The 16,820-nt window shown below is 31.1% G+C and overlaps 1 protein-coding gene across 1 annotated transcript; it reads left to right on the top strand.

Annotated features, from left to right (window-relative positions):
- Positions 1–245: 245 nt before the first annotated feature.
- Positions 246–8,815, top strand: LOC18041652 (sterol 3-beta-glucosyltransferase UGT80B1). Its single transcript, XM_024185052.1, has 15 exons — positions 246–330; positions 450–521; positions 1,028–1,127; positions 1,243–1,385; positions 1,850–1,920; positions 2,206–2,287; positions 2,493–2,594; positions 2,734–2,789; positions 4,197–4,231; positions 5,411–5,615; positions 5,946–6,161; positions 6,906–6,965; positions 7,068–7,107; positions 7,993–8,214; positions 8,610–8,815. Exons 1-15 carry the CDS (start codon positions 256–258, stop codon positions 8,661–8,663), a joined length of 1,533 nt encoding a protein of 510 aa, XP_024040820.1. The 5' UTR covers positions 246–255; the 3' UTR covers positions 8,664–8,815.
- The last annotated feature ends 8,005 nt before the right edge of the window (positions 8,816–16,820 follow it).

Raw genomic sequence — 16,820 nt, 5'->3', positions numbered from 1 at the left:
TTATTTAATATTTTACAATTACTGAGGTGGTCAAACGATATTAGCACTTTATTTAATTTTTAGAAAAAGGCATTTTTCATATTTTTAATCTCAGCCCTATTCACAAGATTTTCGATAATTTTTCGCCCGAAAATCCGACAAGATTTTAGAATTTGTAAACAGGGACAACGTTGTCATTTCAACCAAGACAAATAAATATAAAATATAATTCAAATTAGTTAATGCACTTTGCGTTGTGAGAAAAATTCATCACACATGCAGGCAGAGAGAAAGAAACCGATAGCTGCATTCATGGCCTTCGGCACCAAGGGTGATGTTTACCCTATCGCTGTAATTGAATCTCTTGATTTTCTTATTTTTATAAAATTATTTGATTTATTTGATTTAAATTTTAACTTTTAATTTTTTTATTTTGTTAGCATTAATTTGAAATTAATTGTCAAGTGCAGGCCATCGCCGCAGCTTTTGCTTCTGATCAAAGGCAATACGATGTGTTTCTAATAACTCATTCGGCTCACGAGGTTAACTTCTCTCTACGCTCCTTTAAGCTTTAATCAGAATGACTTAAGCAGTTGATTAATTGATTGATTGATTGATTGATTGATTGATTGAATTAAGCAGGAGAGGAATTAAGCATTTAGAGAAGTGGATTTGTTTTTGGAAGTAGTTAATAAAATGCTTTTCGAGAAAGCACATTAATTCTTTTCAATAAACTCATTATTATTCCATGTTTAGCAATATATTTTTACTTTTATTTTTTTATTTTTTTCATTAATGCTAGCTTACTCAGTTGGTATACTTAGTTTTTATCCTAACTGATGTGTTACCAATCATTCATTACCCTCGGTATGACATCAATTGATTTATTATTTACTATTTTTCTAATCCCATCAACGGATGACTGATAAGATGCCCATCAGTTGGGAACAAACTCAGTATTTCAACTAAGTAAGCATATCATTACTGCTTTTTTATATGTTGTGTAAGCATTGAAGATTTTTTCATACATTTTGTTTTCCTGTATCAGAACTTGAGTTTTCGCTTGGCTGCAAAGTATGTTACTTTTTATCCAATTTCATCATCGCCTGTGCTTTGTGCTTCTGATAATCACAATAGAACAGAGTCAGGTTTGGTTAGTACTTTGAATCGCTTACACACACACACACACACACATGTATCATTGGTGCAAACTATGATCTTTATGCTTTTTCAAAGTCCTTATAAATTCTTTCATATTATCAGGCTCATTGGAGTTAACATTTGAGCAAAAGAAAAGGGAAAGTACAAGAGAACATAGAAAAGAATGCTATTCTGCAGCCATAAAGATCTTTGGAGATGGTCCAAGCTTGGAGGGCAATTTTATTGTGATAAATTTCTTCGCATTGGTATTTCATACGGAAGATATATCTCAATGTATACTTTCTCATTATGCTTATAACGTGGTCAAGGTTTACATTGTGGTCTTGGTAGAAGAACAGATGATTTATAGAAGTTTCATTTCAATGAAAGGTCATAATGACTTTGAAGATGAAAAATTTTCCAAAGGTGTAAGAGGTGTTAAAGGATACACTAGCACTTAGTATTATAAATATTTCAAAAGTACGCAATTATGTGTCTCTTAAGGTTAATTTTAATTGTGGTACACAATTAAGTTCCACATAGAGTTGTGGAAATAACTCGGAGATTATGATAATTTGGTTTTATTGACGAAAAGCTAAAAGAATAGCCTCCTAGTTTCATAACAATCCAAATTAGGTAGATACATTTTCTAGGATCCAATGAAATTCATATTGTAGATGCAATGCAATGATCCAATGTCCTAAAATGGCTGAGTTGCTTGATGATCCAGGAAGGGTGGAGCCTTGCAGAACTCTTTCGTGTCCGTTGCATAGTTGCTGCTCCTTATGTTGTTCCCTATAGGTAATGTGAGATTTATTTTTTCCCCTTTTGTGTTTTGGTGATTCCTTAAGGAATGAAAATGTCATGCGGAAACATTAAAACTTACAAGTTTTATTCTCCTGTATTACTTGTAATAACTTCTGAAGATTTATTGAACTCTTGTGGTGTTGCTAAATTCTTCCTCATAATCCACTGAATTCTGGTATCATTTCACTTATATTTCCTTGTAAAGGCATTGGATATGCAGTAGTTGCCATTTGCATTTTGGGGATTGAGTTGCAATTAACTTTCCAACTGAATGGGCAGTGCACCTGCATCATTTGAGCACCGCTTCACTAAAGAACACCCGCTTTTGTATAAATATCTCAAAGAAGCTCCCATCAACAAGGTATTTCATGATTTTTTTAGTGTAATCTAATGAATGATGGTCCTGTATTAGTTTTCTAGGAATAATATGATGTGCCATTATAACTTTCTGAAAAATTCTTGCCCTGTAACATAAGTTTAAATGTATTTTTTTTTTCCCTTGGATATATACATAGGATTGAGTCATTCTACTTCGGTATTAACTTCTTGTCAGTTTATGGAAGTAGGTTTGTTGGGGAGATGTGATTCACTGGATGTGGCCACTTTTTACTGAAAATTGGGGATCATGGAGAAGTGAGGAACTGAATCTAAGTGCTTGCCCTTTTATGGTTAGTTCTTTTGATGTAAAAGTTCTTTGATGCATTTTTTTTTAATATGCATCTTATTTATATAGAACTAGTGGAATTGATTAGGGTTTTGATATTGCAAGGACCTCATGGACACTTGAAACCTCTTTACTAAATGCAGGACCCCGTAACTGGTCTTCCCACTTGGTATGACCGGGCATCATCACCCAAACTTTTGTAAGTTATGCATTTTCTAACTAAAAGATAGTGTAAACTGAGTTTATGCCTTTGCATCTTCTTTTAAGTTGAGCTTTTTAATCATTCCATTTTACTTTATTGTTGGTGCATCTAGTCTCATATTGAAGGTTGAATGTGCTATTTTTTACTCAGATTCTTCTACAGGGGTGCCATGTTTATGTCAGATACAAATATTTTTTGGAATATTTTCCAATATGCATCTGATACTTCATAAATGTTTCTTAATCTTATAAATATATGTTTTAGGTTCTAAAAGTTCTGATAAATCGTCACCATGTTTATTGAAAGCTGGCATATGATTGATTGTGGATGTTGTTCAAGTGTAAACGTTAAATGTAGATTAACTTGTGATTTTAGTGTGTAACCGGTGAACAATTATTAGGAGAGCTTTTCTGATTGAACTATATCAAGTTGAAATTAGAGGATACGTAAAAATATAATGAAAGTGTAATATCAAAAAATATTACATATATAATGATTTTGCTTAATCTAAAGTGTGCTGTATTTGTAAATACCTATATTATGTAGTTAGTGTATTGGCATATTCGTATCGTAAGATATCATATCTACATATGCTCTATGGTCTAGGTTCTTAATAGAGTATTTCTGGTATATACGCTGCTGTTACAAGGATTTATAATTATATCTTGGAGCAACCTTGTTGAAGAGCCAAAGCATGGCTATAATTGTGAAACATAGGGGGACACTCTGGACATGGCAGTTTTGTAAATGTTGGAGGGTAGAAAGAGGTTATTATAGCTTCAGAGTGAGAAGAGTTAAGGTTTGGTTTTGGATAGAGAAACATGTTTTCTTCAGTTGCTTTATGTGGCTTTTAGAGAGATAAGAGCTATGGGTGAAGATTGCTGAGAGGATTGGCAGATAGAACTAGAGTGGAAAAGTGTACCTTGAGCCTTATAATTTTTTGTCGCCATATGAGCTGTTTACTCTGGCACAATTGTATATTAATATGTACCTCTGTGTTGTTTCTTGTTCTTTTCAAAGCATATGACCTTTTGCTTTTTGGTTGCTTTTGTCTGTTGAAAATGTAAAACAAAAATGCTATAAATATAAAATACATCCAATCAATTAAATCTTTATCAAGAGCAGGCATGTTCATCCATACACAACTATTTAGTTGGAGCCTTTTGGATTATTCTAAGATCTTTAAAACTTTTATTTAAGATGACCTGTTTGCATAAATATGAACCATATCATAAGTAGGTGCTGTGTCCATGTCTGCCTAAGTGTGCCAGAATGATTGCATGTAATCCTTCATTAATAATTTAGTTTGAAGTGCATCCTTGACACTTAATTATGTTATCCTCCTGTAAAAATAAGAAAAATATGCACTAATCTATTTATATCATTCGTTACATCTGTGTACAGGTATGGATTTAGCAAAGAAATTGTTGAATGCCCTGGTATGTCATTTGGGATCTTTGAACTAGGTGTTAATTGGAAATATAGTTAAGAATTTTGAAGGGTTTTCAAGCTTGTTTGTATCTATAGATTATCTCTACTATAAGTTCTTGTGAATATGCAAGAGGGAGGAGTGAGCTGCAAAATTTCAAGAATCCTACTCAAAATTCCTAAATAAGCAGTAAATGCCTGAGACACTCAAAACAAATATGCATATATAAGCTTAGGTGCTAATTTTTGCTGCAATGGCAAAACTCCTGAGTTGGCAGGTGTGGGATCCAGAGTAAAGTGAGATAGGCCAGGTTCCATATCCCATGATTTTTCCCCCCCCTAAATTCTGTATTGAGTTCAGTAACATTCCCCACTCTCTCACAACTCATTTTACTACACACTCTTGCCCTTATTATTGTCATATCCTCTGTTTTGTGATTAATCCAAATGAACCACGGATCCATTGTTTTTTATTTTTAAATTTATTACAGTTCTTTTATTCTCTTTTTTTTTCCCTTTATTTTCAGTATGATCTATGATCACTCTTTTGAACTTCTCCATTATATTCAAAATTGTATAAACTAATTTTTGTGAGTTAGCTAATTTCTCTTGATTCTGAATATACATAATACATTTTGTTTAATCACGAATTTTCTTATCATTACTTTATTTTTGTTTATTTAGTACTAACTTAAAATAATAATCATATTTTAGATGCTATTAGTATTTTTGAAGTATATTTTGTTATTTTGTTGAAATTTAAAACATCGACATGATTTTATGATAGTTAGTTATGTATGAAAAAGTAAATACATTATTGGGCTAATTAAAGTTAATTTTCTTAATATTGTGATATGTTTATTTATTATTGATAATAATTTTTTTTCCTTATATGTTTCAAAATTTTTGTCCTCTCTAAAAGATTTTCTAGCTATAACCCTAGTAGGAGCACGACCAAAATAAGTTTTGTAAACAAACCTTAGCACTCAAAAAGATTTAATATTCAAACAACTGTGATCCCCTCCCAAAAAAATAAAAAATGTTGAATGAATAGTTCATGCTTATCAAAGCTAAAAATTGCCTTTCCCTTTGTTGCAAAAGATATTCTTCTTAATATTGACCAATTCCTATTTTAGTAAAGATTCCTTTGTCCTGTTTTAACCACATTGCTAATATTAGCACAACAACAGATTACTGGCCATCAAGTGTTCGGGTTTGTGGCTTTTGGTTTCTCCCTAATTCGTGGCAGTACTCGTGTAAGCAGTGTGGAGAGCTTTCAGCATTTTTGTTGGATGCAAATAATAGATTGTGTGCATCTCACATTGGGCTGCAAGCTTTTATGGATGCTGCTAATTCAACGCCACCTATTTTTGTCGGACTGAGCTCTGTTGCAAGGCAGGTTCCTCACCTAGATCTCCTGATTGTATGTAGTTAATTGTTTACAAATCTTTGTATACTTTCCCTGTACCTTTGTAGTCCTTTCAATTTTTATTCTTCTGGTTCCTTAAGATACTTTTACTTCATTCTTTTACTAGAAAACCATGTTATATCAGCTGACAATTTGATATTATTATGGGATTAAAAGTGTAATTCCTCTAAGTATAGCCTATTAAAAAGTGTCATGCTTTTGTGTGGTGGGATGATTTCTCCTTAATTGGTGCACTTGGACTTGGAACTTTAATCACTTATCCTGTACTAAGCCACATTTCTCTTTTCTTCTTGCAGCATGGGTTTTTTAAAGAATCCTGAAGCATTTCTTCGGGTTTTACAAACTGTTCTACACACCACAACTTATAGATTTGTCCTTTTCACAGCTGGATACGAACCTTTAGACACAGCTATCCGAGTGATGGCTCCTGGAACATCTTCAGTTTTAACTCAAAGAGTAATCACTCAATATGGGATCTCTATCTTTAATGGCAAGCTCTTCTGCTTTTCTGGGTCAGTATATCTTAAATTCTTATTGAATTTGGGCTAAGATAACCGAAGAATAAAGATGAAAACGTATTCACTTATGAAGCAACAAAAATAGAGCTGTACGATATACATTGTGAGTTTTTCTTTTCATGACATAGATGTGCAGGCCCTAGTGTTGGTCAGATAATCAGATCAGTGAAGATTTAGCTATCTGAAACATGATCGCAAGCTATCACTTATAGAGAAATCTTTTCTGGTGTCAATGACATTCCTTGCTGATTTAAGCAACATTTCTTCCGATTAGCTCACAAAAAGTGAATTAACAATTACTTTTGATTTAACCCATTTTCTACTCTGTTGTTATAGAACTGGTTTTGGAAACGTGGGTGTCTATGTATGAGACTCGTGGAAACTTGGGACCTTGGTGCCCTCTTTGTGAAATTACGATAGCAATGTGCCCTTAGTATTTTTTTTTAAGCTTCCATTATGACTTCTCCAAATGGAGCTCTGTAAGGCATGCAATCTTAAATGAACTAGTGTCTTCAAATAAACCAACTAATACAAAATATAAAACAGTTGGCTTCTTGGTAATGGAAATGAAAAAAGGGCAATCTGACTGCATAACTAGAATAACTAATGTCCTGAGAGTTAGACAACTGCTTCTTTTTGGTTGACTACTAAATGATTATTTTAGTCAATTAGTTTCCTTCTGATCGTTTTGTCCGTGGAATTTGATGTTTTCTTTTGAATTGTTATCATGTAAACCAGAATGGTACCGTACAAGTATTTGTTTCCAAGATGTGTGGCTGCAATTCATCATGGAGGAAGGTGAGAGCTTTCTATTTTGTGATTCTTTTTTATAAATTAGAAGTGCAAAATACGACAAAGCTAATTTACATGTTTGCATTACTTTCTTCAATTTCAAACCAGTGGATCTACTGCAGCAGCACTACATGCAGGAATCCCTCAGGTTGATTTCTAAACACTTTGTTGCTTTATGTACAATTTTCTTCTAATATATTTTTAGTACTGTTGAAAAATCTTTGGGTGCAAAGGCAGCCATCCATACCTAACCTTTGTAATTGAAACACATATATAACTCAACAAGCTCATGCATTTTTGATGATGATAGGAATTCTTCTGCCAATATAATTAGCTGCAAACCCATTTTTCTCCTTTTTTCCCCTTTTAAATCTAATTTCCAGAAGGAGTAACTTTAAATGAATATACTCCAGAAAGTTCTGAAAATATCACTTTTTCCGGATATGTGGGAGAAGGAAATGAGCTTGTTAATTGTTGATTTATTTACTTTGGAAATAAGATACATACTGTGTTGTATCCATACATAATTTTACTGTATTGGTTGAAATGCTAAAGTGCGATCATCTTTGTTGCCCTAATGCTGGTGACACTCTTTCTGTTTGATATCAGTTTTTTGATTGAATTTCAAGAGTGGTTTGTTGAATATTGTATTCAACAGAGATTCCTTTTCCCTAATGTTACCTTTTGCTGACGCCTTGTTTGCTTTACTATGAATTTGTAGTAAGAATTTAGGGATAAATTTCTCCTTTCATCACTTTTGCTGTCAATTAAGGGCATGTATATATAATTTCTTTCCATGACAATCCCACCAACAGTGATTACATCTAGAACAGGCAGGGTGGTAAATGAATATTCATTGTAACTTTCTGGACTTCATTGAGCTTGTTGAGTCAAAACATGGTATAAATGGTCTTTGCCAGAATATTAGTTCATTTGTGTTACCTTTATTTCTTTAGTTTTATTTTTGTGATAGTACTTGTATGCTATAATTTTGACTCATTTATTTGTCTCCTTTATGGATATTGGATGTCAGATACTGTGTCCATTCATGCTGGACCAGTTCTACTGGGCCGAGAGGATGTTTTGGCTTGGAGTTGCTCCAGAACCACTAAAAAGAAATCACTTGGTTCCAGATAATGCAGACGACACTAGCATCAAAGAAGCTGCAGAAGCACTATCACAAGCCATTCAGTATGCACTATCTCCCAGAGTCAAAGAATGTGCAAAAGAGATTGCTGAAAGAATCTCTGTCGAGGTAAATGCATATTAAAGTACTTTCTTGTTCCCAGCTTTATCAATGCTATGGCTGGTTGCCGCATTAAGTATCATTCCTTTTCGTATCTCATATCTGCATTAAATTGGATCTTCTTTCCATTAAATTATCTTTTTATACGATTTAATTGTCGACTAGCTGCTAGGAATTCGAATCTTATTCACTTATAAAGTATGTCAGTTACTGAGTTTGAGTTGAATTATAGTAGTTTCCGTATCTCTTTTGTTCAAGTTCTTGTTTTTATTTATTTTATGAATTTGTTGAAGCCATTGCTGTCGGAATTACTGTAGCCTGTATCTTGTAAATTTTTGGGTTTACTATTTGTTCTGGGAGCTCCATTACTGAAAAGAAATTTCACAAACTTATGCTTCTTTCAGGATGGAGTTAGTGAAGCTGTTAAGAATCTCAAGGAAGAGATGGAGTTGTTCTAGTTAAGCTAACTTTGAAGAGATGAGATGTCCTAATCTGTCTTTTTGTTATTTGGTTTAGCCCAATTATGAAAAATCGTATTTATTTATTTATCGATTTTTTCAGTATTATCATTATTCTTGCATTTAAAAATGCTAATACAAAGGAAGTTAAAAGTCACGGTAATGTTTAACAGAAATTTTATAGACCGTTCTTTAAAGTAATAACAGAAATTTTATATATCGTTTTTGAAAGTAATGTTACACTTGCCAAGTAATATTTCTGGAGAAAGAGGAATTAAAATTCCGAAACAAAAATGAATTGGAATTGAGTTTCCGGTCCTTTTTTTTTTCCAAGTGATATTCCTTCCTGAACCTACTTCAGTACATCTAGTTTACCACCAAATGTCATTCCTCCCAGAATTCACAATGCAAGGACAAGGCTGGTTGGTTTCCCTCAGCTTACAGAGAAAGACAGGAGAGGGCACCAGCTAGCAAGATATCAGAAGCTAACTCATCACCGAAATGTGATTCCACTTCTTAATAAACTCTTGCCAAGTATGTGTATCTTCTTTTTTCTTGTGTTATGTTGCTGTTTAGTTAATAGAACTGTTCGCACAACAATCAATTACATAAGTGGTTAGTTTGATTTCTCCAATTAATGAACTCTTCTTTACCAGTAGCTGCAGCAATTGTAATCTTAGTTAATGCGTAGCTGCTGCGGCAATTGCTCCAAGTTTTGTCTGTGATTATATGCATTGTGAATTGGCAGAAGAATTTAACATGAGACCAAAAATTTTAAACATAGGTACAAAAATACATAGGGGAAGTCAACGGAAATCCGTTGGCAAAGGAGGTTGAATCCAGGTATATTGCTCGAGTCTGCCACCATAAAATTCTGATATCTGGGGGCATTCTTCCTCCCAGCGGTCATAGCAATGGATTGTATTCCTAGAATCACTTGCATAATCTTCATCTTCCACTTGAAGTAGTAATGATGTACAATGACAGTGACCCAAGAACAATGATTTGTCCTTTAATGAACCACTATTATTATCAACTCTAGACCACTTTATATCTGATAGATCAAACCTATGAAGAATATGGGTCCTGGAGTAGTACTCTAGACTGTGCTATTAATAAACCATTGTTGCTGTCACGACCTGATCCTGAGTCAATTAGGTAGTTAAAAAAATGAAATGTTCATAACCGATATGAGGATATGGAAGAATTTTCCATTGTTTGAGGGCAACGTTGAAAGTTGCGATCACAGAAACATCTAAAGAACAGTAGACAAGTCCTTGCAGGTATAGTATACGTCCACAAATAACATCTCCATTTGGCAACCAAGGGTATCCTCTCTTGAGTTGTTTTTTCAATTCCTCAATATCAAACAAATATTCGATCCAATCACAGTCATCAACATCTGGAAACATGGTAAATGTCTCTTTATTAGTCTCCTCCATCCTCTCCATCCTCAAATTAGCCAGTGGGACGGTCGATTAACCCAAAAAAAAAAAAAAAAGAGAGAACTCTTGCGGATGCACCAACTCACATTGACCTGAAAAAGTAGTTCAACCTTTAGCTTATAACAAATAATTAATAAATAGATAAAATCTTAAATCTTTTAACATATACATTAAATAATAAGTTTATTGATAGTCGCAACGTTAGCCGGGCATAATTTAGTCATGAAAACAAGAAATCTATCATTTTTTAAAGATCACTAACTGTAACAATATATAAAACAATTAATGTAATTCTTATAATAGGAGAAAAAGTACCCATTACCTCTGATTAAAAAAAAAGGTACCATCAAGTTTAGAATAAGACCAAATATATTAAGTCCTTAAAATTAATATTATCTAAAAATTAACATTGAAGAAGAAGAAATCAAAATTCTGGCTTTGATCACATAATCGATGAAAATCAGGACATATAATTAACATTTGTTTATTTTACTTTAAAATTACTTATTTTCCTTTATTATTTGAAGAAGAGAATTGCTCTAAAAAAACTCTCACTATAATACATACAACTTAAACATTTTTGTTTAAAATGAAAATTAACTTAAAAGCAAATAACTAGTAAAATTATCTTTTTAGGCAGAAGGCTATATATATGGAGAGGGGACCCGTCCATTACTGTCAATTCTTTCAAGTTGTTAAAATTGTGTAACTTTAATTATTTAATTAGGAGCAACAATCTTAGCTATATATCTCAGGAAATTAGTTAACAGTTTACGAATTTAAAAATAGTTAAAAATTTATGAATTTGACTATTTATTTTGCATTGCAAAAGAATTAGAACCAAGGTAATATGTTTAACAATTAGGATAGGATTGAAGAACGTCCAAATTCATTGTCTAAGTTTAGATTTAAACTCTCAATAAAAAAATTTGTTTTTCTTCAATATTACAATTACGTTGAGGCATCACAAGTTGCTAAAGGAATCCAATTCTGAATGCAATGTGCCAATACCTCAAGAACTAAAAGAGAGTTTAATTAATTAATATTTTAACTTGAAACAAATTAAACTTGAGAATTCAATTATAGTGTTTTTCAAAACCAAATGGCATTAATTAATTGATAGAGTAAATAAAGTTTCTTTAATCTATTGGAGCCAATATCTTATTCTTTGAGACTATATTAAAAACATTAAATTCTACCCATGCCTATAAGATCCACAAAAGTTGCAGATAAAATGGAAGAAACATGCGAAGGGGCTGTTTGATTTTTTGTTGTGGCTTACACAGCATGAAATTACACAAAAAATGGCCCAATCAGATGCTAATTGAAAAAAGAAAAATTATCAGCCATATACTCTTAAATGATACCAGTATCAAACGTGCTACAATACTTTTTAAGTATATTACTCCTATACCCTAAGTTGATAAAACACTTCTGCCGTCCACCAATCCGTTAACTTCTGTTAGAAATTTAACAGAATTGTGATAAATTGACTATTTTACCCTTGAAACTCAAAATGAGGTAAAAATATAAATTTACTCAAAAAATTAACGTAAATTTTCAATACACAATTTTTTTTTTATTTTTTTATTAACAATACATTTTTTATTAAAAAAATATGAATTATTAATGGTACATATTATTAACAATTATCAGTGAAAAATATCCATATTATACCATAAAAAATTATTAACAACATATTATTTACAATTATACATATTATACCATAAAAAATTTCAGTTGGAGCTTGGAGGAGTAGATCTTCAAAAATTTAGGTTAAGTTTTGGAGGAGTAAATTCGGTTGTAAAGTAGTTTTTTTTTAGCAATTATTAACAATTATCCGATAAATGGGATGACATGTCATTTTTATCAATATATATCATATGACATGTCATTTTTTAGTAGATAAATGGGATGACATGTCTTTTTTTAAAAAAGACTAGATTATCCTTATAATGTCAGCGCTTGCAAATGGCAGTTAACAGATTGATGGACGGCAGAAGTGTTTTGTCAACTTAGGATATACGAGTGATATACTTAAAAAGTGTTGTAGCACGTTTGATACTGGTGTCATTTAAGGGTATATGACTGATAATTTCCCTTGAAAAAATAAAGCTAATTGAAACCCACTTCATCAATTTACGGTTGCCAAATCTTTGTAGCTTCATATCTTTTGGTTCAATTATCACCACAAGTACGTCCATTTGTATACGAATTGATAGAGATCTAATTTCAAGTCATGAACATGTATCGTCAGCAAATTAACATCTAATCACTTTTATCAATTTGTATAGGCTAGTGCTCAATATGAAATTCTATAGGTTGGCCGAACATTCCCCTAAACTTAATTAAATTTTACCGAAAGAGAATTATCAAGTGTGTCTAGCTTTGTATTGCTTTCTCGCAATCAAGTTGGAAACTCTCCACTCAAGTTAACGTGTTAGAGATTAACGTGCTCCTAGTGATGTTGATGGAAGAGGAATTTGGAAAATATGCGAACATCTTGTGACCAAGAATGAGATATGTAGAAGTTATATAATTAGAATTTTGGAGGCAAGAGAATTTTATTACGTATATTTGGTTATTTCCACACTTGATCAGTTTTGAATGGGCTCAAGTTATATTGAGACTTGGAAATGATAGTTTGAAAATGTGAGATCTTCAATTGATGTAAGATAAAAGAGGGTAGATGAGGAGATATTACCAGTAAATTGATGGAAAGAGACGTATCAAACTTAAAGGGAGATGTCATATTTTGCTAAGCACTAAAGCATATTATAATACGCTTAAGATAATTATGGTCAATATAAGAATTTTTAAAAAAAATTCTTGCAGATGCAATAACTCATTGGCCTGAAAAATAATTCATCCTTTAACTTATAACAATTGGTAATCTATTAACATATTACATTAAATACTAATTTTGTTCATAGTCGCAGCCTTAACAGGCATTATTTAGTCATCAAAACAATAAATCTATCCATTTTTAAAGACTATTAACTGTAGCAATAAATTAATTAATATGATCTTTATAAGAGGTGAAGAGAGAATGATTATCCTAACCAAGAAAAGTACCGTTAAGTCTAGAATATTACAGTCAATGGCTGAAAAAATTAACAAGCGTGTAATTCATGACCAAATATTCTAAATCCTTGAAACGAAGATAACCTAAAAATTAATGTTGAAAAAGAAATTAATCAAAATTGTCACTTTGATCACATAATCAATGAAAATCAAGATATATAATCAACACCTGTTTATTTTACCTTTAAAATTACCATTTTTTTGTGTATGTTAGAACAAGGGAGTTGTTCTGAAGAAACTCTCACTATGATATATACAACTTAAACGTTTTTGTTTAAAATATGAATTAACTTAAAAGCAAACAACTAATAAAATTATCTTTTAAGAAGACTTTATGCATGGAGAGTGGAATTAGTTAACAATTTATGAATTTAACTATTTACTTTAAGAATGGCTCAAATGATGTTGAAATTTGGAAGCGATTGTTTGAAAATGTGAGATCTTCAAGGATCATTATAGATATGAGGGGAGATGAGGAGATATCTATATAAGTTAATTGAAAGTGACGCCCAAACCTTCAAGGGAGGTTATTTTTGCCAAGCACAAAGGTAAATTACCCCTTAGATCCTTAGATCATTATGGTCAATAAATAAGTCTTGCAGATGCACCAACTCTATAGACCTGAAGAATCATTCATCCTTGAGCTATGTAACAATTATAAATGTATAAAATATTTTAGCATATATATTGAATAAAAAAATTTATTAATAGCTATAGTATTATATATGTTGAATCCTTTAAGGAGTTTATAGTTTTATTTTATTAATTTAAGTTATTTTTTTGGGTATTCTAGTTATTTTAAGCTGAAATGAATATTCTCATAATTGTATCACATAATTAAAGGCATAATTATATACTTTAAGATGGTAAAATAGTCAATAGTTAAATTTAAGGGAAAAACTAATAGCATGGATGGTGAAATGACTTTTTGAAATATTAATGGTTGAGTAATGATCATCAACTTATTTAGGTGTGAAATTAAGTTTACACTACAAAGACTGCATAATGTGGGGGATTGAAATAATTAACATAGCAAAATTCAAGTTGATATCGACCAAGGTTGCATGGAAAGAATAAAGTTGAAGTTGAGGCGAAGGCTAATTCAAATGGTAAGAATCAGGGGTGTTCGCGGATCGGATTTTATGGATTAGACATCAATCCATATCCGATCCATAATTTTACAGATTATAATTTTTCAATCCAATCTAATCCACGGATTGATTAAACTCAATCCAAATCCAATCAATACATCTGCAGATCGGATGCGGATTTGACTCAATCTATATCCAATCCATACATCTGTGGATTGAATGCGGATTTAACTTAATTCATATCCAATCCACCATTTTGCGCATTAGTTTCCGAATTAAAAATTTTTAGTTTTCCCCAATCCATGAACAAATGAAATAAAAAAAAATCTAATATGAAATAATTTTACTACCAATTAAATTTAAAATTGAATAAAATTTAAACAAATTAATTATTTAAATAAAACTAAAATAATACATTCAAAGTTTCAAAAATATAGTACATCAAGATTAATTGTTTAAATGAAGCTACAATAATACGTTTAAAGTTTCAAAATATAACACACTAAAATTAATTATTCAAAGAAAGTTACAATAATACATTAACATAACACCGAAATTAATTGTTCAAATAAAGCCACAATTAATTGAAATAGTGAAGTTTATGAAACCAAACACAATTTGATCCTTGACCACAGCTATTGCACTTGTCGAAAAGTGGTAATTATGGAGCCGTCAACGATGGGAACCAGGAGAAGTACGGGTGGCGATCTTGAAGGTTGTGATAGTGCAATTATTTGGCTGGAACTAGTGATTGTTAAGTGGCTCGATGGATTCAGGGAAGAAGATGGCTTGCTTTCGCTGGAATCACGCGGCCGATGTCCTTCAAAACGGTGTCGAGAGTGTATCGAACCAGTATTCGGTGTTGCTAGTGCGTGTGACAGCGGGGAAGCTTAAGATTTTTTGTTTGTAAATTATTGGTGACTTGGCATTACGTTACTTTGCTTTTGGGTGACTTTGCAAATTGTTGGTAACTTGGCGTTATGTTACTTTACTTTTGCCAGTGCGTGTGACTTTGCTTTTATTTTGTTTTACAATTTTTACAAGTTATATTTGTATATTTGATTATTTAATTATTTTTTATTTAATATTATTATTGGGTAATGGCTAAGATATGTTATAGTGCTTATGTAACTATGTAATGTCACATTTATAATATTCTTTAATTAAATTTATAATAAATTTTTAACTATATATATATATATATATATATATATATATATATTGCAGATTTATGGATTTTACGATTTAAAGAAGTAATCCATATCCATCATCGACTGCAGATTTTTATTTTTCAATTCATATCATCATGATCACGGATCGATTTCACGATCAGACGATTGAGCGGATTGAATTGATTCTGAACACCCCTAGTAAGAATACTGGCTCTTTAAGCCAAACAAATGGGTTGAAATCCAAAGATCTTTTTTATTTTTAAAATAAAAAAGTTCATGTCAATTAGGGTGGCCTTTTTTTTTTTGTCAAAAATTTTGAATAGACCTTAATTAGTCAGAATTTTGAATTGAACTGAATGTCTGAATATGAATAATATGCTCATATTACTTTTTGTTGAATTACTGAATACAAATATTAAGCTATATTTTTTAAATTTAAAAAAAATCTGAAAATTAATATTTTTACATTGTCCCCTTAAAATTTATGAATGTTAAACAAACAATAAATATTCAAACAACTTAGGTAAGATTATATATTATCATAACATAAATCGTGTTCAATTGAATAAGATACTTTAAATTCTAAATTTGTATATGTTAATCAATTTTATTGTAGTTCATGATTTTTTTTACAACAAATATTCATAAAAAATTATGAAGATAAATAATGCTAATTTGAAGAAAGTAAAAAATAAAAATAATAATAGTCTATCGCCATATTGTCACAAGTTATAAAGATGGTAATAATGAAAAGTATTAGATTTTACTTAGGTAAGGATGAAAATTAATTAATTAGATAGGGTATCTAGAGAATATTCTTTAATGATATCATTAAAACTTTTTAAAATTAAGCAAAAAGCTAAAAGAGTTTGATTAATAATATAATAACTTAATGACTGAAAATTTTCATTATGTTGAAAAAACAAACAGACTTAATAGTTTAACTGATCAAATTAAGTTAATGACGAAATCGTTAATTCAAAAAAAAAAAAAAAAGAGCAGCCCGAGGTTGTTTAAAAAGTGTGACACTAAGGGTGTGTTTGACATACTATATTATATTTTTTAATACAAAATGTATTGCAGTAAGCTATATTGTATTAACGTTGTATTACTTTAATAATATTCAATGTTTGGTGTTGCATTGTATAGCACTATATATAATAATATTTTTTAAATTATTATTTATATTAAATTAATTTTTAATAATTATTAATATCTTAAATGTTTTTGGTCTTATTTTCTTAAATCTATTATTTAGATTTTATAATTATCCACCGTTGGCCACCACAAGCCACCCGCTCCAATCACATTTTGGCATCTATTGGTATCATTTTTTCACCATTGGAATTATTATCACCAAATCTA

Source organism: Citrus clementina, unplaced genomic scaffold, assembly GCF_000493195.1.
Source record: "Citrus clementina cultivar Clemenules unplaced genomic scaffold, Citrus_clementina_v1.0 scaffold_5, whole genome shotgun sequence".
NCBI lineage: Eukaryota > Viridiplantae > Streptophyta > Magnoliopsida > Sapindales > Rutaceae > Citrus > Citrus x clementina.
This window is presented reverse-complemented; position numbering and strand designations above follow the sequence as displayed.